Source organism: Oratosquilla oratoria, chromosome 44 (assembly GCF_046742065.1).
Source record: "Oratosquilla oratoria isolate Oo_2021 chromosome 44, ASM4674206v1, whole genome shotgun sequence".
Lineage (NCBI taxonomy): Eukaryota > Metazoa > Arthropoda > Malacostraca > Stomatopoda > Squillidae > Oratosquilla > Oratosquilla oratoria.
In genome coordinates, this window is record NC_134820.1 from 6,823,231 (window position 1) to 6,849,860 (window position 26,630).

The 26,630-nt window shown below is 44.4% G+C and overlaps 2 protein-coding genes across 10 annotated transcripts in view; one reads left to right on the forward strand and one right to left on the reverse strand.

The window, feature by feature from the left end:
• The window catches only part of LOC143022424 (uncharacterized), an 87,748-nt gene extending 80,035 nt beyond the window's left edge, over positions 1 to 7,713 (forward strand). For 8 of the 9 annotated variants that reach the window (XM_076180639.1, XM_076180636.1, XM_076180638.1 and 5 more), the window contains 2 exons: positions 3,431 to 3,504; positions 6,756 to 7,713. In XM_076180639.1, coding sequence (XP_076036754.1) covers positions 3,431 to 3,504; positions 6,756 to 7,160 — 479 coding nt within the window. In that variant the 3' untranslated portion in view covers positions 7,161 to 7,713. Of the gene's footprint in view, positions 1 to 3,430; positions 3,505 to 6,755 lie in introns of those variants that run through there. The other variant, XR_012966050.1, reaches the window with a different exon arrangement.
• Positions 7,714 to 23,315: 15,602 nt separating this feature from the next.
• LOC143022265 (uncharacterized) lies at positions 23,316 to 25,982 on the reverse strand. The gene has a single exon (XM_076180406.1). The coding sequence runs from the start codon at positions 25,980 to 25,982 to the stop codon at positions 23,316 to 23,318; it is 2,667 nt and encodes an 888-aa protein (XP_076036521.1).
• Positions 25,983 to 26,630: the final 648 nt, after the last annotated feature.

Here is a 26,630-nt window from a genome sequence, read left to right on the forward strand (position 1 = left end):
TCTTTTCTGCATGAGGGGACAGAGAGGGGGGTTCACCGAATTTATGAAGCGGCCTTGCTTTGGATGTGCTGTGTCTTGCGACACTGCTTCTGACCCAGGGCAGTGGACAGGATGCAGGGATGACCCGTCATCCAGGAGGTGCCAAGATAGGAGGGAGGGAGGAGAGGAGTGGAATATATGGGAAATGAAATGGATGGGAGTGATTTCTATGCCTTTTTCTTTTTGACAACCCCCCCGTGTAAGGGGGAAAAAGCCTTTGGTATATGTATATATGTATGTATCTTCAAAACTTGTGAACACACTGACACATCCTCATATACCCCCCACTTGCTCCTCATGATGCCTATGTAGGTGTCATTGTGTCGGAGGGAGCCCTACCATTCTTCCATCCACCACCCTCACCCATGTGTACTTATGCTTGACTTTTCATCCTAAACACTGTATTTGCTATCATCAACTCTCTAGACACATCACCATCAACTCTCCTCTATGATTTTTTCCAGGAACTCCACAATTCCCAACCACTCCATCTGTTGGTTCAGTTCCTACCCAAGCATTGAGACCTCTCAATACCATTACATTGATATTTTTCCCTAAACCCTCAATTCACTCATAATCTATCAAAAAAGCCTCCCTCTCCTCAACAGTCTTCTCACTACCAGGCCCATATGCACTTACAAAAACCCACATCTCCCCAGTTTCACCTTCATCCACATTAACCTTGAAGAAACCTCCTTCCACTCCACCACATATTTACCTGTCTATTCACTTACTAGTATAGCCATCCCTCGCTCCCTCATCCTCTCATCACTCCTGAGAATCTCCCAACTACACTCCCAAACTCACACTTGCCCCTCCCTTTTAACCTCTTCACTCCGGGGCACATCGCATGTCTGGCAGCATTAGGTGCCCGACGTGTGATGTTGCGTCATAATAATCGCATTATAAAAAATAAAGTCACTGCTCAATCGCTCGTTCTCTTTCACCCATGAATTTTGATAAACATAGAAAATATGATGAAGCCAGTTTAGAGAGAATGAGGGTCATGCAGGTACGACTACAATAGATATAATCAAGATGCCGACGTCGGCATCATCGTGTACCCACTTGCTCCTCATTACGCCTACGTAGGCATCACCGTATGGAAGTACAGGTAAACGTCGACTTACGATGGCCGCGACTTACGATTGTTCGACTTTACGATGATGACGACGACGACGACGATATGATAATTTAACCCCTTCCATACGGTGCCGCACACGTAGGCGTCATGAGGAGCAAGTGGATTCGTGACGGTGCCATATCGGCGTCTTGATTATATTTATTGTAGTCACCCCTGTGTTTTTACATTCTCTCAAATGTGCCCTAAATCCCATTCTCTGTGGTTTTCAAAATTCGCGGGTGAAAGAGAGAACGATCGATATAAGCGGTGACTATATTTTATGATGCGAGTATTATTACGTCACGTCGTACGGCTGGCATTGGCTGCTGCCCGCGAGATTTAAGTTCCGTACTGAAAATACATATTATAGTGTTTGAATATGGTAAAAAGGATAAAAATAATTAAATAAACTACTGTACATGTTTAATAGGCTATATTCAGTATCTCTGGTGGTTAATATACAGGTAGGCTAGGTACAGTGACCACGGAACAGAGTGGGGATCGACTTACGATGAGATCGACTTACGATGAGATCGTCTTACGATGGCTCTATCGAAACCTAATGCCATCGTAAGTCGACGTTTACCTGTAGTTAACTTAGTTTCACTCAGTGCCACCACATCTATCTTTCTTCTCACAAATATACTGCCTGTCTCTTCCCATTTACTCACCTGCACCACATCCACACACATTAAAAGACCCAAACCTTAGGGTTCTGGTTGGGAAACTCCTCCCAGACCCTCTTGTGCCTTCCCCATCTTGTGTTTGTCGCCTTTTACGACACAAGTGGGAACACATGGTGGCCGTATGCTTCTCCCCCACCACAGGGTTCAGTGCAAAAAGGAAATGAACATTCAGAGAAGTGGTACAGGACAGTATTAAGAGTGGGGGTACAGCATAACAGAAGGACAGATGCATACATATACCAAAGGCTCCCCCAAAAAAGAAAAAGGCATAGAAACCACTCCCACCCATTCCATTTCCTATATGTTCCACACCCCTCCACCCTCCTCCCTCCCTCTTATCTTGGCACCTCCTGGATGATGGGTCATCTCTGCACCCTGTTCACTGCCCTGGGTCAGAAGCAGTGTTGCAAGACACACATCCACAGCAAGGCCGCTTCTAGATGCAGTATAATAAAATATCATCATTTCTCTATGAATAGAGATTTCCTCTACCACAGACAAAATGATGCGTGACTGGTCTGTAGGGGTACCCCATATAGACCCTAAAGCAGTGGTTCCCAACCTTTTCTGGCTTGAGGCACCCTTACCAAGCCTTTCAGAAGTCCCCGACACCCTTATTAGAAAATCTAAATTCTAGTTTGTCAGTATTTTGTCGATTCAACATCAGTGTAACAATATTTTGTCCCTGGATAATATGAAAATACTCATCTTTACACTGATGCTGCTTTAATGAACAAAAATGGATGAGAGAGAGATTCTGTAATACGAAAATTATTGTTGCCCTGAATTTTGGCTGCACCCTCAGTTGATCTCACAGCACTCTTTGGTGCCGCGGCACACCGGTTGGGAACCACTGCCCTAAAGTAACAGCTGCATGCTACTGAGCAGCTTTTAACCCCACAATAACATGCAGCCAATATCTCAGACAGGGGTATATTTAGTAATAGCAATTAGACAATTAGTAATAACAAAAAATATTACCCAGATTATTCTGTTATGATTAGGTTTTACTGTAGATAATATTCTATTAACTTTTATGATAACTGTTTCTTTCAACCCCTTTCAATGAAACAACAATAAATTCTGCATAATTGTATAAGAAGGTTACCTTTTTCAGATTAGCTTAGTGTATAGAAATTTTTATTATTTCAGATTAGATTATACACTATATTGTTAAGTTTGCACTTTCGTGATTTACCAAACCTCTCCGCATCAGTGAACATATAAAAGTGTTGTACATTAGTGTTATATTGCAGTGTCAGTATTTAATCAGCTTTGGTCTTTGAATCATATGCTGGACTCGTGAAAGACAGCTATTTCCCTCCCGGAAGAGAGCTCAGAGCTCGTATGACCGATCTATGGGTAATGCTGTGACCTTACATGCACACACGCCCCCAACTCTCCGCCCACTTGACATCACATGCACTTGCACCATTTATGCAACTTATCAAAGTAATAGCCACAATGGTGGATAGGCAGACAGCCCCGCAATGGGCCCTCAAGATTAAACACATTATCACGTTTGTGTTGTTCTTGCATTGATGCGGGCATAGTTAGTAATACCTTCCTTTGTCATCATCAGATGTGTCACCTGGGACCAAGGTGTGGCACCAGGATTGGGTCCGGACCAAGTTGTGCAATCCAACATCAGGAAAGGTAAGAGTAACATATTTTATAGATTTTCTTCTTAATAATGCAGTATAAGTTTTACTCACATATGTAATGACAGGTTATTTTGATATATATATGGTGGATGTAGAGGTGACCCATCATCCATGAGAAGCTGAGATGAAAGGGGAGGAAAGGATGGTGGAAGTGAGTGGAATGGTTGGGAATAGGTACATGCCTCTTGATTTAGCTACCTCCCTTATATGGTGGAAAAACTCTTGGTATACACATATATACAGGTACTCCTCACTTAACGATGTACTCGTTTTACAACAACTTGGAGTTATGACGGCTTTATGACCAGTCCGATATTCATTTAACAAAAACTCTAGAAGTTATGATGTGCACAGAATGCAGTGGTAGCACAGTCGTGAGTGTAATTGTATGCAGTTGTGTATGACAAGTTGGGCTGAGGCAACTGGCAGTGCACCTATCACTACCTCACATGGTCTTTCATGCGCATCACCCAGTCGTGATAGGTTCTGTAGTTTTTTTTTTTGCTTTCTATACTCATGTATCCCCTGAAGATATTGGAAAAAAGAAAGGGTACTACTTCTTAAGGATCTTCAGCCAAGAAGCAAAGGAAAGCTATCAATATTGACACAAAACTTCAGATCATCAAGCAACATGAAGAAGGAAAGAAAGTTCAAACAATTGCTAGTAGTATGGGCTTAGTACATTCTACGATATCTACCATCCTAAAGGAGAAAGAACGAGTGAAGGAAATGGCCAAGACTACAATGGGATACGGTTTTGATAATAAGGCAGTGAAAAGGCCTGATATATGAGATGGAAAAATTGTTGGCCATTTGGTTTAACGACCAAATAAACAAAAGAATACCTAATAGCCTCAATATAATTCAAAGTCAAGTGCTCAGCATCTTCAACACTCAAATCAAATGAGGGAGAAGAGTGCACAGAAACCTTTATGGCAAGCCACGGTTGGTTCCATCGCTTTTGTCGATGATTTAATTTGTACAACTGTGTAGTATTTGTGGTGAAGTAGCAAATGCAGATGCGGAAGCAGCAGAAGAATTTATCAATGTTTTGGATAAGATTACCAAGGAAGGATGCTATTGCCCTTAACAAATATTCAACATAGATGAGCCAGGGCTATTCTGGAAAAAAATGCTGGAAAGAATGTATTTACACAAAGAGGGACAGAAGAAGTTCACTGCTAAAGTCTTGGTAAAAGTATTCACAAAAATGAGGGAAATAATGTTAGAATTAAAGGCAATGGATCCTAACATTGAATGTTTGGCAAAAATTGAAAGACATATGAAAGAAGGACTCAGGTGCTATTGTAAAATTTATGAAGAGAAATAAAACAAACAAACAAAACGGTCATCTATATTAGGCTATTTGTGCAAAACTCCGATTAACCCTTCCACAGCAACATTCCTGCTCCCTATGGCTCTCATTTAGCAGGGCCATCAGTTGTTAACCCCTTCAATATGGGCCACATCGCACGTCTGGCAGCAATAGCTGCCAGACATGCGATGTTGTGTCATAATACTCGCATTATAAGAAATAAAGTCACTGCTCTATCGCTCGTTCTCTTTCACCTGTGAATTTTGATAACCATAGAAAATATGATGAAGCCAGTTTACAGAGTATGTGGGTCACGCAGGTACGACTACAATAAATATAATCAAGACGCCGACGTCGGCATCCTCGTGTACCCACTTGCTCCTCATGACGCCTACGTAGGCGTCACCGTATGGTAGGGTTTAATGAATCCGAAAATGAAGACCCTGATTTACCTAGTTGTATTTTACGGGACTAGAGCTATGCTCGTTTTGACCAGTTTTTGTTTCTCTCCACATCCAGTTTGGTTATGAATTCGTGTATAGTTCTGGCATCAACTGTTTCACTGTTCAATTTGTTCCAGACGTCAATCACTCTGTGTGATCTTAGCATGTTATAGGTTTTGCCAACAATTTTGTTTATATGTTTGTCAGGGGACAAATCTTTAGTGATGATCACCCCCAGGTCTTTTTCAGATCCCACTTTCCTTACTTCCTTTTCTCCAATTTTATATTGTCCTGATATTTTTTTTACTTTTTCCAAATTCCATTATGCTACATTTCTTAATGTGTGTGTATGTACACATGTTGAAGATGAGATGGCAATGGAACACTAAGGTTAGAGTATGGAGTTTTATTTCACTCCACTTATTTTGACCTTTGACACACTCATGCTATTTAGAAAAATATGCCAGTTAAAAAATCCTGGAATTTCATAATCATGCTATTTAAAAAATATGCAATTCAAACTTGTGCAATTTGAGAAATACCTGTGCAGTCATTCCTTGACATTTGCAAGGGTTTGGGGACATGAACCCCAGCAAATGTTTAAAAAAAAATGTGAATAATATAATTGCTGCTCCCCTTGGCCCCCTATTTACATATACAGGTTGTATAACTAAAGAAAATGCACCATGTTCCCCTCTTCCCCAAAGGGGGCTTTGGGGAAGAGGGGAATGTCTGTTGAGGAAGGACGGGAGATGGACAGAAGACAGGGGTGAATGGAGAATGGTTGTATATGGATGATGTTGTGATGCATGAGGTGGAATGGGTGGGGATGGGGGGTGAGGTAGTATGTGTGAGCAAAATTTGACGCAGCCCGAAGGGATTTCTCCCCATCTTCTCCTTTTATGCATGGGGGGGTTGCCGATTTAATGAAGCGGCCTTGCTGTGGATGTGCTGTGTCTTGCGACACTGCTTCTGACCCAGGGCAGTGGACAAGGTGCAGGGATGACCTGTCATCCAGGAGGTGCTAAGATAAGAGGGAGGGTGGAGGGGTGTGGAGTGTATTCAGGGATGGAATGGGTGGGAATGATTTTATGCCTTTTCCTTTTTGGCTACCTCCCTTGGTATATGTATGTATGTATGTATGAAAATAGACCAATATTTAAAAGATATGTTGCTAACATGAGTGGAACTTACTTGTATGGTGGGTGAGTGCTGTCAACCTGTTGCCTCACAGTCTTCCCTGCACCCAGCTCCACATTTCCCTCCTCACTTCCCACTTTCCATTGCATGCCCTATTCACAGTTATTACTGTATTCTCACTCATGTAGAAAAGGTGACCAAAAGCAGCAAATAACAAGTTCCAACTTAGCTTGATGGTGCAGAGATAATGTTCTCAACCATCAATTCACCTCCTATTGCAGGTAACATTGTACAAGTTGATTTAGGCTTTATTGCATGGTTTGATTTTATTTTCTCTTCTTTCAGGACTTTGTTGACTCCTGGGAACCACCAGCATATAATTTCATGCCAGAATTAAAGACAGAACTATGTGGTCTACAACATGCCCTTTCGCCATCTGTGAGCCTAGAATCAGACAGTGCAGATGATGAAAGTTCCAGAGGTTTACCATCAACACCACCACTGTATCCAGCACCTTCTTGGTCAAAACCACAACCAAAAACTGCTGTCCGGTCTAAAATGCGTAAAATGCTCAAATTGAAAACATATGGAAAAACATTGCCTGGGCTGGTACCTGCAGCAGCTACAACAAGTGGAGCAGGAGCCTCTGCAGCATCACCTTCATCAACCACAAGTATTCTCACCACAGCGGGTACCAGCTCCCGAGGCAGAAAAATAGTGAGAAAAGAAGATGTTGATTTTATAACCTGATCTAGCATCTTGAATTAATTCCAAATTGTATCCTAACATTGTAGAAATCATATGTCAAATCATCTATTTTAGGTTTCATGTGATATAAGTTTAAGGGGCAAATGATCTTCATAATGATAATTTTTTGGTCAAATGGAAATTCCATTGCTTCCAAATGATGTTCTAGATTATTTTTATTTGTACATTGTGTTATTGTTGTATGTAAAGAAATTATCCAAAAATTGCTGACATTTCTTGGAATGGTTGCATAACCAATATCCAAAATTAATATGAAATTCTAATTTACAAATAGTTTTCCAGAGAATACAAAACATGTTACAGTACAATTTTGGTTGGTTCTTTCATAAAGAAGCTATTACATACTGTACTTAAAGAAATTCTTGCCATATTTATTATATCTTGACAATATATGTTAATTCAACCTCCATGGGGAAGTGTACCTTGTTTGCTATGTGTATAGAGAGGTATGCAAGGAGGTTCATTTATTTGATGGCTTATGCCAAGCTGTAAGTGAATTGTGAATAGTTAGAAACATTAAATGTGATGTTATAAAGGTTTTTACTTTTTTTAACCAATATCTATGGAGTGGGGGTGGGGGAGTTAAAAGCTCTCAAAATTTTTACAAGAGGACATACATATACCAAGGCTTTTTTCCCCCTTACAAGGGAGGTAGCCAAAAAGGAAAAGGCATAAAATCATTCCCACCAATTCCATCCCTGAATACACTCCACACCCCTCCACCCTCCCTCTTATCTTAGCACCTCCTGGATGACAGGTCATCCCTGCACCTTGTCCACTGCCCTGGGTCAGAAGCAGTGTCGCAAGACACAGCACATCCACAGTAAGGCCATTTCATTAAATCGGCGACCCCCCTCTCTGTCCCCCCATGCATAAAAGGAGAAGAGTGCTATATAAATTTCTTGGGTGTATGATGGAGTGATTATTATATCATTATCATATAATGAAGTAGTAGGGGAAACCAGCTCCAGCCATCAAGTCCTGTTGTGCTGTGGAAATGCTGTCATGCAGCATTGCCTTTGACATGAGCAGTGTGGTAGGGAACTGGAATGACTATCTGTAAGGTATTGAAATGGAAGGGATAAAGAATGAGTTTTAGATGAGTGTGGAATGGGTGCTTTGACTTGACTACACCTCACTTATAAGGGGAAAAGACCTTTTGGTATGCATCTGTGTATTTACATAATTGTGATGTGTAAGAACAGAGTTATGTGTGAGGTCTTGTTTCCTAAACTCAAATGCATTCATGGTATATTGGCTATAATGACTTTTAGGTCATTCCACTGGTCTATGGATCTGTATGGAAAACTATAATTCTTGATATCACTGAGATTTTTTTTTTTTTTTTTTTTTATGCCCTCTATATGTTCTGCCCCACAATAATAGATAATTTCTGTCTGATTTGTCCCTCCCATTAAGGGCTCTAAAAGCCACAATCATGTCAACTCTTTCTTTGGTCGTCTAAAGGTGGTAGTCCCATTTCTTCTAGTCTTTCAATATATAGCTGATCTACCAGGCTTGGGACCAATTTGGTAGCTGCTCTTTGAATTTTTTTCTATCAATATACTAAGGGCCTCTTCCCTATGATAAGGAAGGCACACACATCATGTAGCCATAATAAAAATCTTTCCTCTATCTATATACCAAAGCCTTTTCCCCCTTACAAGGGAGGTAGCCAAATCGGAAGCAATGCAGCAAGACACAATACATCCACAGTAAGGCCACTTCATTTAACAGCAATCCCCCTCTCCATCTTCTCGTGCAGTAAATAAAAAAGATAGGGAAAAATCCCCTCTGGTTGCATCAAAATATCCACATATAACCACTCCCCACACCCCACATTCCCTAACCTCTCCCTTCCTTGCTCAACAGACATAGAACATAGCATAAGAATGAAGAAGACTGCAAGAAACCATAAGGCCTACACTAGGCAGTTCCATGTTCATTACCACCTGTCATCCCCAACCATAAAGTTGTCTAACCTTTTCTTAAAACCACCACTGTTGCATATTTGAGCCTAGGCCTAATTAGGTTTTCTATCAGGTTTTTCATTATAGTGAAAAGCATACCTAATACCTGGTACCTAACAAATTCTAGGTTTCCCCAACAATTTTGTTTTTTTATTACATTGGCTTTGTTGTGTGTGTGTACCAAAAGTCCTTTTCTCCCTTGCAAGAGGAGGGTGGCTGATTAAAAGCCACAAACCACATCCCACACCCATCAAAAAACCCATTTGTTGAATCTCTCATCTTGGTTCTCTCTCTCTCTCTCTCTCTCTCTCTCTCTCTCTCTCTCTCTCTCTCTCTCTCTCTTTCTTTTTTATGCTTGGCTCAAGGGCAATACAATAAGAGAGAACACAATAATGAATTTTATTTTCCATAAATGACCCCTCGCAGGGCAGAAGAGGAATACAAATGTCCATTACAATGAACTGATTAAACATTACAAAATCAATCCAAAACAAATAATATTTAATCATAAGTCAGAATCATTGATACAAATCAATACACAATCCAATAATTAACATTTCAAGATAGGCCAATAAGTTTCTATAGTACATGTACACAAGACCAACAGAACTACTACAGCACTGATCAGAATCAAAGACACAAATCAATCAACTAACTAATTATACATAATAAAGAATCCAGTTTATAATTAATATTTCAAAATGACTATAAATTTCCATTGCACACAAGATTGGGATAATTTTTACAAACATGTGTTCTTACTTCAAACAGAAACTAATGTATAATGTGGCAGCTCCAAGTGACTAGATTGTTCTCACCAGGTTTGGCTGTCCACCAAGGTTCTTGATCATTCTATGACCCCTTCACGAGGGAATAATCTGAAGTCTTGGGGCAGTATCCTTTCAAATGCCTTTGAAGTATTAATAGATGTGAAGTAAGGTTGTATTCTGGCACCTGTCATACTCAACATCTACATGGCTGCTATTACTCTCATCACCAAGTGTAACATGACCACAGATCAATGAATCACCTATCAATATCGTGTACACAATATCAGATCATCATTAGCAATTGAGAGCATTCATCCAATCGACTGTTGCCTCCAGTTTCACTATGTGGAAACCCCGCAACCCCACAGTGGCTGGCAGTGGTCTTCAGAACCTCCCACAGATCTCTCTGGGAAAAAACTTTGGGGTGTTTTTTGTGTTGTATGATTGTGTTGTTGACTGTTTCTATGTCACTGGCTGAAAGTGGTATGGAGAGGAAAACAGTTGTCAATTGTCAGCTCTCCATGTGTGAAAAATTGTAAGAACTACAGTTGAAGTAGATGAAGAGAGATCTTGGGCCCAGTCTGGAGACCAAGTGCCAGCCTCTCAGGGCTTTTGATGCAGGCGAGGGGGTTGACAGATTTTTTAAAATGGTCAGCTTCACTGTTCATCTTGCAGGACCAACACATGCAGGTACCTGTTATTGGTCCCTCAATTAGGAGAATATGCTAGAGAGTGCATTGTTTCCCTCACATACCATAGCCAGTCATTGTAGTCTCTCCAAGCAAGCTCTCATATGGCCAACCTTCCAACTCTAAACATCTCTTCGTCAGTTTCAGTACCCTTGCCACAGCCATGAATTCTGTGGGTGTCCCCTTCATCTCCTCCATTGAGAGCTGTCTTGTTTGGAAACAACCCTGTGAGTGGGATCAACATCAGGGAAACATCCCACATGCCCATATAGCTGGAGTTGACGTTCACAAATTATGTTGGTAACAGGCCTAGACTGACTCTCACAGTACAGTCTAGTTCAACGTTTCTTAACCTTTTTCGACCTCCGCACCCCTTTTGGTCAGGCCTAAACAGTCCAGCACCCCCTACCATTGGCTAACACCTGGTTACTATAAAGATAAAGTAAAGACGTATGTAACCTTCCCCAGCACCCCCTGAAATTGATTTCAGCACCCCCTGGGGGTGCTAGCACCCCAGGTTAAGAAACGCTGGTCTAGTTGGATACAAAGTCATTACAATGATACCCCATGATTCTCTGAAGGCACTTGGTACCAAACACATTGAGATTCCTCTTCAAGTCAGCATTCAGTGTCCAAGTTTCACAGCTGAACAGGACAGGGAGCACAAGTGACTTAAAGATTCTGATCTTAGTATTCCTGCATAAATAACAATGCTCTGACTGAGTGTGTCCAGAACACCATGGGCAATGCCAATTCTTTGAAGGACTTTCTGACACTGTGATGCACTACACTACCAAGGTGCGTGAAACTTTCAAAGACCTCATTATCCTAGTCACATGCATGGACAGAGTGAACTGTGTCATCCAGTAAGCCCTCAAGATCCTGGACTTTAGTCCAGGAAACCTGAACTTTAGTCCAGGAAACCTGAAGTTTAAGTGATCCTGCCTCCCTATGCAGTGACTCGAAGACTACAACCAAGACCTCCAGTGACTATGCAAAAAGGATAGCATCATCAGCAAAGACAAAGTCAGTGACCTTAGTGTTGCCATAGATGCTCCACAATGGGATTGATAACTCTGTCCAAAACCCAATCCATGCAAGTGTTAAAAAATGTTGGGGCGAGGACACCCATGCCTCATTTCTGAGTGAACAGGAAAGAAGCTGGACATACCTCCCCCATACTTCACAGTGCCCTCTATCCTAGAGTATAAGTCAGACAAGTCAACAATCCTCGCAAGAATTCCACGGATCTGCAGATGATTCCCCATGATGTACTAAGTCAAACATCTTCTTGAGATCAATATAAACTACAAGAAACTCATTGAAACTCACATTGGTGCTCTACAAGAATATGAAGCACTGGGATTTGATCAGTTATTGATTCATCTGGCATGAACCCATGCCACTCAGGCCTATGAAACTTTAGCAGATGTGAATGAACCCATATCAGCAGCAGAGGGGCAAGTACCTTAGCTGGCACACTAATCAATATAATATCAATGTAGCTGTTGGAGTCCTGCTGGTCTCCCTCTTTCCAGATAGGAATAACCAAAATCTGTTTCCAGAGAGGGAATGGCACCAGACTGCCAGATAACAGACAGCACCAAATGCAACCCACAGATTATGATCTCATTTTCAGGTTTTAGGAACTCTGCACTGATATTGAAAATGCCAGGTGCCATTTCACTCTTCAACTTACAGCCTCTTTGACCTATGACAGAGAGGGCAGATATTTATTTATAGATGGATTGACAACCACCTGTTGTCATTTCTATATTTAACGTAGCACGCGCGCACACACACATATAGTCACGACGACGGCTACCATCTCCGAAGGGACTTCATTGTTCAGTGACCAAGCTATCCGACTTCTCCGACTATGCCCCTTCAGCGACAGCAGATTCTCTGCATCTCAGGCCAAGCCCTCTACTTTGGATAATGGCCCAGCTGCATCTCGAGTCAGCCACCTGCACGCTACCGGCCGGTACCTCAACCGACATGACCCAGCCTTCCAAAATTCCTTACAACTCATATGGCAACAGCCTCCTTATTCCATTGGCAACTTTTGTTAATATGTGCATAGAATATGTTTCTGGCAGCCTTCCGAGTTTTGCTTGGAGCGTGCCGTGTATTTTGTAGTTAGAATTACACACCACTCAAGCATCATCAAGGGGAAGCTGTCCATTTGGAGGGTTTCAGTCTCCTTTTCACTTTCTCCCACCTTTCTCCTCTGTCATTTCTTATTACTGTCTTTGTTTCACACATAATTATTCACTCACAATTTTAGTCGGTAGGCCCTGTGCCTCCAATCATTCCTCTTTTTTCAATTTTCATATACAGTGAGACCTCTCATTAACGGACGTTAATTAGCTGTGTTTGCGGTGTTTTCGCTGTGTTTTCGATGATTTTGGTGCTGTTGTTTAGTGCGTGCAATCACTATGCCACCCAAAAACCACTCCAAATCAACGGATTATTCACATAAACGTTAACGAGAGGTAGTACTGTAATATAATCTTCAGACAAAGGGAAAATTAAATTGTAGCGATTTTTCTTTTCTCCCTTCAAAATATTGTACATCTTGCTTTTCTGAGGTATACTCAAGGAATTCCCAGAGAACACACAAGTGAGGTCCTAGGTGAGCTTTGCAGTGATATAGTGATTTCTTTAGTCCAATGATATTTAACTTTATATTTAAGATCCTCCTGAGAGGGCGTGATCTTACACTCGTGAACCAATTGAATTTTCCCATCGTCGACCCTTTCCCCAATCAGCTTCGTTGTTATAATTCTATATGCAATATTGTTTACTTGATCTCGAATCTCTGCATATCTCAGTTTACAAGTTCTTAGCAATGGATACAGGCCCCCGGCCATTTTGATATCTCAAAGCGGAGAGCGAACTTATCCAACTCCTTGCCTACGAACTGTGTTGTTTACAAAACACACAACCCATGAAAATACAACACCCGCCATCGATCCCTGTTTCTACCAACTTATCTGCCAGCCTCTTACAGAGGATCACCTATGAGCAACTGCAGAAAGTAGGCTGCTCGGGAAAGTGGCTACATTCCTCTACACCTGACACTAGCTGGCCATCAGCCGCTCAAATTGTGCTCCTCTGGGTCACAGATTTGGAATGGAATTTCTTCAGGGCTTGGTAAGCAGGTCTGAGGTCATTTACTTTAGTTAGCCCTCGAACTGCGGGTTTGGTAATTTTGATGGGGGTAAATTGCAAGTTCGCCCTTACCATAGGTATCAAATATGGCTGTCGTGTGTATATGTCTATGATTTGGCCTCCCACACTCCCACCCATTACTGAGACCAACAAAGGGAAACTAGTATTTGGGTATACATATCAACACAATAGTCACGGGAGGGTATATGGGTCCACCATCTTGACACTAGGGGAAGACAACCATGGGACATGCAGTGTCAGGCCAGGCGGTAATTGCTTGACTCAGGGCGTATCTAACCCAAATATTCAACTCGAGCAGCCTAGTCAATTAGCCTCTGCAAGCTAAGAGGGGCATCCGTCTTGGCCAGAATAGGGGACCAAAGATGCGTGTTGCTAGTCCTAGGGGGAAATCTCATTGCAATCGCAGCATTGGGACGTCACTCAGCCTCCAGGGCTTCTGTCTCCATGCCTTGCAGGGATGCCACGCACGACCAAGCAAACACGTGAGTTAGTGACCCATAATGGGGTTGCATGACCGTTAAGAGTTCATCCGCCCCTTTGGTGGTTTTCTTTTACCTCCATCTGGGCGTTCAACACAACCTTCTCACTGGCGGGTGACTAGTGGAGGAGCCGGTTTTGTTGCCCCGACCATGCGGCAGGTAGTATTGGGTTACATGGTACCAGTCAGAGCCCTTGGAGGGGGTGTTCGACAACCAAATACCCCGTTCACACGTTCACACATCACTTTGAACACATGTCTGTCGAACCGTTAGAGCGTGTGAACCCCCTCTAAGTGCCGCATTGGGGCAAAGTTCTCAGTGACGAACCCACCCATCCACCTCCCCCATCACCACCCCCTCACAGCCTGTTTTAGCTATTGGCTTGCTAAATAATAAAACGAATTTTAAAACCTTTATTTAATGTTCCTATTGCAGAAAGGATAAAGGAAAATATTTCATATTCTGTTGATTCTGACGCAAAATTCATATATCACGGTGAAATATTCAGGGCTCATTTGACCTTGTTTTATTATAGTTATTTTGTGAGCCTTGTGGGCGGCATGTCCAGACAAGAATTGCCGCTCCCCTAAATATGCCGCCCTAGGGCATATCCCCCTCCCTCACACCCCAAGTGAGGGCCCTAATACCAGTAGAAAGACTGCTGCCTCACCCAACACATGGAAATATTTTTAAATTATCCAGGCTGAAAGGCCGGAGACATGTGACTTCCAATTTTGAGGTTACGGACAGCGATCGAAGGACTACGTTAAACGTGAAGTAACCGCGAACAGTTTGATTCATAGCATGCAAGTACATATGTTAGTTTAACAAGTCATGCAAAACCTTATATATTTTAAACTTAGACACTATTACCACTCTGGGATTTCAGGAATGTCATTTACTCAGAGGATTGGGAGAATATTCCCACTTAACCTGACGCAGCTCAGGTCACGTAAACACTAATCAAGCATTACCATTGACTTTTTTTTATGATTTTAGATACAAACCACAGTAATCTCTCTCTCAAAAAAAAAAAAAGAATCCTTTTGTGTAAACATATTGACCACCTACTAAATCTCTAGGGCAAAATTTTCTAAATATTCTTCCTCCATGTTCCCCGAGTAGGCATGCTCCATTCTACCATGTACCCTTGCATACTTAACAGTTTTTCGGTTAAGTCATTTATTGTATCAATGAAATGATAAAGTATAATTAGCTTTATTTCAATTGATTAATCTATTCATTTCTTTACTTATTTATTCTATTTATTTATTTAATGAATTTATCTAATTAATCAATCATTCTGTAAATGCATTTATATTTATTTACTGACTTATTTATCTGTTTATGTGTTTAATTACTTAAATATTTTTGCATCATCACGTGTTGCCTTCTACTCCGACCGTATATACTGTATAAAGATGCAAATTAGGCAAACTATTGCAAGGAAGTGGTGTATCAGTAGGATACCTCTACTCTGAGGGGACTGAGCTGATACGTTTTTTTTTTAATGTCATAAATAATAATAATTGATGCCTCGAATTTTATTAAGTGGAAAACCCTCAGCCCTACAGCGGCTGGGAACACTCCTCATGACGTTTTCAAAAGAATGATAAAAATTGGAGTATAAATGTAATCAGGCATAGGCCTTCGAGATATGTGGATACAAATAGAATAATAGAACCATTATCATTTATCTATGATTCAGCGTAGGGCATCAAGATTTCGACGTTGTACAAAAGCGCGGGTGCATATTTCACAAGCACGTCGTGGTTTGCAGTTTTTTTTTTTTTTTTTAATCAAAACAAGTGACCGAATTTTTCGCCACCAAGCTTGCCATGGAACCTGCAACATTTGATGACTACATTTGGAAATATTTTTCGTAGAACAGTACATCAAACTTTTCTTTCGTCAATTGTCCCATAAATAACAAAATCCATAGTGAAAACTGGGCCCAGCTAGCACGTCGGAAGCATAAAAAAGCGCAGAAACATTCTGATCGGAACCGTCCGTTTAGACGTTTAACGCACCCGGATCACCGATGCGTCAATACACTGCTTCATAACTGCGCCACTAATTTGAAATTGTTTGGATTCGCGTTTTAAATCATGGTATTGAACTTGAACCCACACCTTTGCAATGCGCTCCGCTGTGGCTTCGTAGATTCCTTATGCAGAAATGAGGTGCCTAACACGAATATAGTCGAGTCAGCACTATCCGAAGCCATAATTAAATGTGTATGTGTTTGTGTTTACCTGATTGTAGTATACGGAAAAGAAACAACTTTCGTGGGGTTCTGCCCCTGCCATGTATCTAAGACCAAAAACACTTTGTATACTCACTAATATCAAGAAATTAAATTAGAATAAAATTGAAATACTTTAAAACGAATCACACTAACAAGCATTTCAGATCGCCTATTAATCACGCTGCTTATTGTACAAAGAAAAGAAAAGAGAAGTGTTATGCAAGAGTGCATTTTGTCTATGATAAACTATGTATTATGTAAATTATGTATTGTGTATGTATTATGTACTATGTATGAAACTATGTATTATGTATGAAACCATGTACTATGCAAGTTTATTGTCCGTTCGCCTTCAACGACTACTGTCGTCTGCTAGGTGATACGTTGTTCGAAGGTACGATGAATGTATTCCTTGTATGGTGGTGTAATGTGAATGCTTAAACGCACTAGTACATGAATAATTATGTAATCGTCATGTACAGTCAGATATAAATTTGTATCTTGTAACAAAGAATGTGGATGCCTTTAGTTTTGCTTTATTGGTGGCCGAAGGTGACGTGGGCGGTCGGCCAGGCGAGTTAGTTTGAGTAGCCTGGAGGGACCGATCTAGTAAGAACTGGTGAGAATACCCTGTGTCAAGTAAGATTAAACATTTTTAGTTCCAGTGCAGTTAGGTCTCTAGTGAGTAAATTAATTTGATTATTATATTCCGTGTGTGTCTGTCTATATGGTAATGGTTATACTTGTGCAAAGATCTTTATTTTCTTTAATACTCTTGTTAAAAAGCTGCCGGCTTTGCCATGTTTCAATTCTCATTCGCCGGCAGCATCTTATTCTAAATTGGAATTGTTCTGTCATGCATAAGCTTTCATTTATAATTAAATCTATTTTCTTTTGTTGCTCTTTATTTGAAACAATATAGTGGAATGCTCTTAAGAAACAGTTGACTGGTAATTACACATAACTTAAGGGCCCAAGTCCTCTCTCATAATTCGGACTTTGTTACGCCATATTGGGGCCCTCAATTAGAATACTCGGGGATCATCGTGCCCTGGGAAGTCTTGGCATAACAGAAGTAAAGCAAAAGGTAAAGGAGGCAAAGAGGAGAGCAGATGTAAAATGGGGTAAGAGTATGACAGAAAATTTTGAAAGTAATAAAAAGATGTTTTGGAAAGAAATTAAGAGAGGAAGAGGAGGCGAATCAAGTAGAGAAGAAAAGGTAAAAGGTGCAGATGGAGAGATGATAATGGAGGAGAAGGCAGTAAGGGGAAGATGGGCAGAATATTTTAGGGAGTTGCTAAATGTGAAGGAGGATAGGGAGGGAAAAATATCTGCAGTGGGAAATGCTAAGAAAATGAGAGTGATGAGTGAGGAAAATGGAGAAATAAGGAAGGATGAAGTGAAGGCAGCAGTTAAGATGATGAAAGCAGGTAAGGCACCTGGTCTGGATGGATGCCATGCAGAATGTCTTAAAAAAAGGAGGTACAGTGATGGTGGACTGGTTGGTGAGGTTATTTAATGTTTGCTGGAGAGAAGGTAGAGTGCCGGAGGACTGGAGGAGTGCTTGTATAGTTCCACTTTACAAGGGAAAGGGGGACAAGTGTGAATGTAGTAGTTTCAGAGGGATTAGCTTGTTAAGTGTAGTTGGGAAGGCTTATGGGAGGATCTTGATTGAGTGGATTAGGAGAGGAACAGAGGGAGTAATTGGTGAGGAACAGTGTGGATTTAGGACAGGTAGAGGTTGTGTAGATCAGATTTTTGTGGTAAGACAGATATGTGAGAAAGCTATAGGAAAGGGGAAGGATGTTTTTTGGGCCTTTATAGATCTGGAAAAGGCTTACGACAGGGTAGACAGAAAGGCACTGTGGGAGGTTATGCGGATATACGGGATAGGAGGAAAGCTTCTGGGAGCTGTCAAGAGTTTTTATGAGAGTAGTAGAGCTTGTGTCAGGATTAGAAATGGAGAGAGTGAGTGGTTTGAGGTAAAGGTGGGACTTCGTCAAGGATGCGTTATGTCACCCTGGCTGTTCAACTTATACATGGATGGGGTAGTGCGAGAGGTAAATGCAAGGGTAGTGGGTCAGGGATTGGAGATGGTTAAAGAAAATGGAGAAAAGTGGGAGGTGAGCCAGCTGTTGTTTGCGGACGACACTGCGCTTGTGGCAGGATCGGAGGAGGGCTTGAGGAAGTTGGTGACAGAGTTTGGGAGAGCGTGTGATAGAAGAAAGCTGAAGATAAATGTGGGTAAAAGTAAGGTGATGAGATGTACAAGGGGTGAAAGTGGCAGTAATCTGGAAGTGAGCATTAAGGGAGAGCAACTGGAGGAAGTGGATAGTTTTAGATATTTGGGTGCAAATGTGGCAGGAAAAGGTGGAGTAAAGGTGGAGGTAGAATGTAGATTGAGAGAAGCGAGTAAATGCCTTGGTGGATTAAAGAGTGTAATGAGGAATAGAAATTTGGGAATGGATGCTAAGAGGAGACTGTATGAAGGAGTGATTGTGCCAACAGCACTGTATGGAGCAGAAACATGGAACATAAGAGAGGAAGAGAGAAGGAGCTTGAATGTGTTTGAGATGAAGTGTCTGAGAAGTATGATGGGGGTTACTAGGATAGATAGAGTGAGAAATGAGGAGGTGAGGAGGAGAACAGGGGTGGAAAGGGAGTTGGGAGATAGGGTTGATGAAAGAGTATTAGGATGGTTTGGACACATGGAAAGAATGAGTGAAGAAAGACTAGTAAAGGAGGTATGGAAGGCAGATGTGGAGGGAGTGAAGATGAGGGGACGTCCTAGGATGAGGTGGATGGATGGGGTGAAGGGGGCTTTGGGGAAGAGGGGAATGTCTGTTGAGGAAGGACGGGAGAGGACAGAAGACAGGGGTGAATGGAGAATGGTTGTATATGGAAGATGTTGTGATGCATGAGGGTGAGTGGGTGGGGGATGGGGTGAGGTAGTGTGTGTGAGCAAAATTTTGACGCAGCCCGAAGGGATTTCTCCCCGTCCTCTCCTTTATATGGGGGGACGGAGAGGGGGGTCGCTGATTTAATGAAGCGGCCTTGCTGTGGATGTGCTGTGTCTTGCGACACTGCTTCTGACCCAGGGCAGTGGACAGGGTGCAGGGATGACCCGTCATCTAGGAGGTGCTAAGATGGGAGGGAGGGTGGAGGGGTGTGGAGTGTATTCAGGGATGGAATGGGTGGGAATGATTTTATGCCTTTTCCTTTTTGGCTACCTCCCTAGTAAGGGGGAAAAAGCCTTGGTATATGTATGTATGTATGTATATGCTCATTGTTTCATCTTAGCGAAACGAGTCCTTCATATCCTTCGGATGAGGACTTCAGACATCGTCATTGGGAACTATCGCACCTCCAAATGACAGATTGTAAACCAGTAGGACTCTCCTCTTATTCGCTGCAAAGAAATAAATCGTCCCGAAATCGGAGTTCCTGTGAAGACGACTTCCTGGTAAGGGTCATACACTGAATTGGGAACAGAGGTAAACATCTGATAGCTGAAAAAATCCCCATATTTCAGTTCTTGTCCGACCCGAATCTCCAAGGGTGTTAGCGATAACCCTGGCAAATCGACAAACACTACGATGCGGACCTCTTGGATCAGCCTTGTCTCCTCCAGGTCGATGACGATATAAAGATACGCATATTGTCCCCCTGGTGTAGCATAACATGTGCTACTCACGAAGTTGAAAATACCATCCAATGCATTAGTGTACGGCAGAACTTGACTGTAGTAATAGGCTTTCTTCAAGAAGGCAAAGTCTTTGGTGCGGGTCGTATAGGCGATGTCTGGTGTTGCTCCTCCCTCCACACTCGAATCCACGTACTCCGCGAAGACGATCAGATTCAGAAGTTCGCAGGTACCTTTGTTGATCCAGAAGAACTGGCACCATTCTCGAGTATGGCATGCTGCCGCACACACAACAACCGAGAAGACGGAGAAAGACTCGCTGGTCAGTTCAGAGTTTAAGTGGTTGGCCACAACGATGTCGACCTTATAGTAGACTTGATTTCCAAGGACCACTTCTTCGCCTCGGGCTGAAGAACCCAGAAGAATGAAAATTGCGCAGTAGGGAATGGTTCGCATTATGTACGAGTATAAGTCGTATTGTCCTCTCTTCCTGAACATGTATCTGAAAAGAAAAATAAAATAAAATAAAGAAAAATATATCCTTGCAGTTCTTTCTCGTTCTGTTTTATAATAAGAAATGTGACAAATAATCAACGAATATACTACTTGAACGCTCTAACTTATCTAACACTCTCTTGTAGAATTACTATCTAGATTTCTAGAGTATTTTGTTGCAAGACGATTGAATGAAATATTAATTACTTTAGATGTCCAGCGTGCACACGCGCTCACGCACGTATTTTAGCTACATGATGTTAGATCACCTCTCCAGAAACTCCCTCGGGACTCCCTATTGTGTCGGGCCTCACCCGCGGTCATTTGGCTGAGCGCGAAAGGCCATATAACATTATGGTTTGGCAACAACCGCAATTTGAATAAATATTGTATGTAAATTATACCATTAGCAACAGCCAATGTTTTCCTCGTGTCTGACTTTAGATGTAGATCAGTTGAATTTCGGAGCAAACCACAACTTCGCGTGTCTCAACGCCTTCAAACCCAATGTAGACAAACAAATATACAGTTGAAACCATATCAACTATATGTCCTTTCATCTTACTGACCTAAATATCATTGTACTTGCGGACATATATTACATGTGTATGCATAGATTCATACATACATACTGTACAATATACTTTATTGTGGCATGGTCTACAGTGTACTGCCCCGGCAGTGTGCGGCAGCGCCGACAACGGCTTGCGCGTTGCCGATATGTCGGCCCAACATATCGTACATATCGTACATCTCCCCCCAAGATAATACATGTACATGGCATTCACAAATGTATGGACATTGTACTATCTGACTGCAGTAACATTCACGAATATAAACATAAAGGAATGTAAATTTAATCAGAGTATCATACAAGGTATAAGATGAACCAAGAAAAAAATAAAAAACTGTAGTTGTACAAAAATGCACACGTAAATACAAACAGATATACACGCATATATCTAATGTGAGGGTGTGGTAATAAAATCCGCCATCCATGCCGGTTGTTTGACACGACGCCGTGGGCGATCCACCGTCTCTTGCTGTGTGTGGAGTCGAGGAGTTGGTGGAGGAGGAAAGCTTGGGTTTGTCCGTGTTGTGAGTTGAGATGAGCCTCTTACGGCTCGCAGATGCCTGCGGTTGCGTAGCGTCAGTCGTCCACTTCCCTCGAGTTTGACTGTATATTGACGATGCGGCAGGATTTCACTGACCACGCCTCGTCTGTCCCACAGCTTCGTGGACTGGTCTTGCACAAACACACGGGTACCAAGCGTTAATGGGGGCAGCGATCTGGGTGTGCTTTGTTTCCCAACCCATGTTTCCTGTTGTCGTACTGCCTCACGCTCCCTTGTCCGGAGGGCGTGTCGCCAGTGGATGTCCACTTTGTAGTGTTGCCTGTGGACGGGGACACCGTCCCGCAGCTGCCTGCCCATAGCCAGCTGCGCTGGTGACTTGTTCACCCCGCGTAGAGGCGTGTTTAATTACTGCAGTAACGCCATAGCTGCTCTGTCGGTGTCAAGGCTCCCTCCGACGCCTGTGTTGTCGCGAAGTAGCCTCTTGGCAGACTTGACTGCCGCCTCTGCACGCCCGTTCGACTGTGGGAAGTGAGCAGAGGCAATTCTTCCCTTCACTCCCCATTTCCCAAAGAAGTTGCGCATCTCCTCGCTGGTTAGGTTGGTTCCACCGTCTGTCGAGATTGACTCTGGTGCGCCCCACCGATGGAAGTACTGTCGAAGTGTTGACGAGAGCTTGCTTGATGTAGCTCCGCTGGTCAAGTGCGCTATTTCCAACCAGCCCGTGAGCCTGTCTGCGTACGCTAAGTATACTCGTCCGTCGAGCTGGAACAGGTCTGCCACGGTGTGTTGGAATGGGTACTGGGGTGGGGGTGTCAGGGTGAGGGGTTCGGCGGCTTGCGAGGGTGAGTGCGTGTTACAGCTGGCACAGGTGTCTCTGTGGTGCTGTAGGTCACCTTCCATGCCAGGCCAGTACACAGCCTGTCTCGCCCTTCGTAGCATCCCGTCTAAACCTTGATGGCTTGCGTGGAGGTTTGCTGCCACACGGTGTCTCAGTGCTGCAGGTACCACTAAACGGACCGCTCCTTGTTCGTAGGTGTATGTCACCAGCCCTTGCGACACCGCCAGTCTGTCCCTGACTCCATAGAACTGTCGCAGGCAGGTCAGCTCTTGAGCCCGTTGTGGGTGCCAATCTCCTGCTGTCACTTTAGCGATGAGTAGCTGATAGTCTGGGTCATCGGCGGCGGCCTGCACCACTGCCGAATTCTCCAGGGCTATTTGGTCATCGCTGTCGAGCACCGCCACTGTTGCGGCCGCTACAGCAGCTTCCATGTCGTTGGCCAGCTCTTCATCTATGACGTCCGGTGGTGCACAGAGCGCTGGGTAACGGGACAAGAAATCGGCTGCAGAGTTGCGCTTACCTGGGAGGTACTTGATCTGGAACCTATATTGCAGCGTTTTCTCCTTCAGGGCAAACAGTCTCGGGTTCACTATGTCCTTCAGCTCTCTGTCCCCCAGGAGCTTCACTAGCGGACGGTGGTCGGTGGTTATGAGGAGATTGGGGCATCCAAGCAGGAAAAGGCGAGCTTTACGGAGGCACCATGCGACAGCCAGAGCTTCGCCCTCCACCGGTGCTTAACCTGCCTCCGCGGGTGTTAGGTGACGGCTGCCACACAGCGCCAAGCGCCACCCGCTCTTGCAGCAGAAGGGAGCCTCTCTCAGGGGGCAGGGGCAGTATTGCTGTAGAATGACAAAGCCAATGCCCACCTTGCTCCAGTCCGTCACTACCACCGTAGGTCTGTCCTTGTCGTAATATGTTAGGCCTTCTTTGGCGAGCTTGCAGACTACTTCTTTGGCTTGCCGAAACTTTTCCTGTAGGTTTTCGTCCCAGTAGACTTTCCTCCCCTGTGGTCTCCGTAGTAACTCCCGGAATGGCTCCATGACTGGAGCGGTGGCTAGGAAAGGTGCCAGCTGGTTGACGAACCCATGCCAGGAGCGTATGTCTGTTATGGATGGTTCGACAGGCATGTCAAAGTTCCTGATGGCGGCCAGTCTTTCTTCCGTGGGCTTGTAGGCGTCCCAGCCTACATGAAAGCCCACAAAGTCCACCTGCCTTCTACAAAACCTGAATTTTTCTGTTTTCAGGGTCACACCTTTCATGGCACATGTCTCCAGAAAATCATACGTGTGCCAGAAGGCGTCTTCCACGCTGGCGTCGTACAGTAGGGTATCGTCCACACACTTGAATTTTCTTGGGATCCCAGCGATGGCGTCGTCGTACCTTCTGGTATAGGCATCCGGAGCAGCACAGTGGCCCATGGGGGTTCTACAGTACCTATACCTGCCCCAAGGTGTGATGAAGGTAGTAAGCCTTCTGCTGGCTTCCTGTAGCTTTACCTGATGGAAGCCCCAGTGAGCATCTGCTGTTGTCTTGTAGGTGTGGCGTGGGATGCCAGATACCATGTCAAACGGTGTAGGAGTGTGGTGGGTCTCTCTCCTGCAGGCGGCATTAAGTTTCTGGTAGTCGATGGTGCGTCTCGGTTGGCCCGACTTCTTCGCGACCACCACCATCCTTGCGCACCATTCTGTTGCCTCTCCAACTGGTACCGGCTCCAAGATTCCCTTCCTCACGTCCTCGTCCAGCTGCTTCTTCACCACCGCCTCCCAGTGTTTCGGCACCGTAGCCGGTGTATGGCAGGCGTAGGGCTTGGCGTCCGGGAGCAGGTGGATGGCATGTGGCTCACCTTCCATTACTGGCAGAGGGCTCCTGTCAGTGTTGAACGTTGACCCGGAAAAATGGCGGAGAAGCCAGTTCTCTAGCTGTGGCACATTTTCTTCTAGTGAGGTGAACGGGACTGAGGTAGGCCGCGGCAGCGGCAGTGCGCCGTCAGTTGACTCGGTGGCAGCCGATGCTGCAACTGCGGGCTGGTGCGGGAAGTTAGGGTGTACCAAACCCAGATCCTTACAGGCCTGTAAGGAAATGTAGCAACGGGAGGCGGTCTTCACGACGAAGACCTCTTGCGTCGTGAACCTGCTGCCATGTTGCATGCGACAGGTAACTGCGCCCATGGGTTTCAGGCTCACATTCGCTACGTCACGCAGGCTGCCCCGGCTCACTAGCGATTTCGTATCGCCCAGGGCGGCTAGCAGGCCTGGTCCCGCAACGGACACCTGGGCTCCTGTGTCCGGTACCACTCGGATCCTGGCCGATGTCTCCTTCCGTGTGTCGCTGACGGTCACCCAAATACACGGCTGGCTCTGGGCTTTCCCTGCGGCTGCAATTACTATACCGGAGGCTTCCCCCTCCATCGCAGCTGCTTTTTTACTCTTCCTGCACAGCCGACGTAGATGACCGGTCTTGCCGCACCCGTAGCATGTCAGCGTCTCCGCAGGACACATGCCTTTCCTTGGCATGTGTTTGCCCCCACAGTTGCCACAGTGGGGCTTGTGGGGTGGTGGGCGGTTCCCAGCGACCTGTGGCTGGAGATCCTCTTGCGGTGCGCATGGCTGCGGAGTCACCGCCGCCGTTGGCGTTAGCGTCTCACGCCCAAGATTACCGTCCAGACCTGGGGGAGCGGCGTCCTTGTGAGCCGCCTCGAACGCCACACAAAACTTACGCAAGGAATCTGTATCCTTGAACGAATCACATTTGCGAAATACCTCCTCTTTTAAACCAACACTCTCCAAACCACTCACTAGCTTACGGAGCAGCATGTACTCAGACAAGCTACTGTCACAATGGGGGCACTTAAATTCGCAATCCGCTGCACACTGAGCAGACCGAGTAAAGTACTCACTTATGGGCTCGTTGCGTTCCTGGCGAGCGGTGAAGAACCTGCACCAGTCGGCTGCCTGGTTGGTCGCCTGGAGGGCGATGCCACTGATAGAGTCCAAGGCTTCCTTGACGGTCAGTGCCTGCCACTCGGGTGCGGTGAACCTGGCATCTAAGGAGCGTTGCAGAGGAGGCGTGCAATGGAGGCGGATGTACAGGACGGCCTCCGTCGGTGCCCACCCATTCAGGTCCAGCCAACACTGCATCGAACGTCTCCACGACCGGAACGCTGCTGTGGACATGTCCATGTCGCACTTCTCAGGGGCTGACGACCGTGAGACTGATGTGGTCTGAGCAGGGCGCGCTGCTAGCTGCTGCTGTAGGGAGACGATGGCGTCGGTTTGCGCCAGGAGCAGCCGGTGAGCCTGCTCGAGTGCTGTCGGCGTCTGTGGCGTCTGTGATCCACCCAACACTCTCCTGTGGGTGGATCTGGGGGTATAGGTGGGTCTTTCTCGTGCACGTCCAGCCATGGTGGGTAGCGTAGGTTTGATCTCTCACTGCGCCATGTACAATATACTTTATTGTGGCATGGTCTACAGTGTACTGCCCCGGCAGTGCGCGGCAGCGCCGACAACGGCTTGCGCGTTGCCGATATGTCGGCCCAACATATCGTACATATCGTACACATACATATATACATACATACATACATATTCAATTTATAACTCACTATTGGAAAATAAGATGATAATAGAAGATTCTGTATGCTTCGACCATTCTCTGTGGTTCTCCTCAGCAGATAAATACAATAGGTACAGTATAAGAATATATACAGACATACACTTGCCCAACATCGAAACTCTGAGGGAGGATGGAGCCTTCCATGATAGAGCCAGATGGAGGAACATGCTGGGACCACTGACAGGCATAACGCCTACTACCGGGAGCTGAAGTAAGAAGTATGATGGTGTACAAAAAGGGCCAGGGCGGGGTGGGTGGGTGGGTGGGTGGGTGGAGAATCAGGTCACGTGCCCTAGGTAGGGTGATCGTTGGTTGCTTGAGTTTATTATCTAATGTCTCTGGACCAAACGCTTATTGGCAATGGCCGACTTTCATGCACTACTACCTTTTAATTTTCTTACAGTCTTACCCTCCCCTTCCACACACACCGGTCCCAC

Excerpts from the sequence above, each read along its gene's own strand:
- LOC143022265 (XM_076180406.1), bottom strand. The coding sequence starts at position 25,982 with ATGGCTGGACGTGCACGAGAAAGACCCACCTATACCCCCAGATCCACC.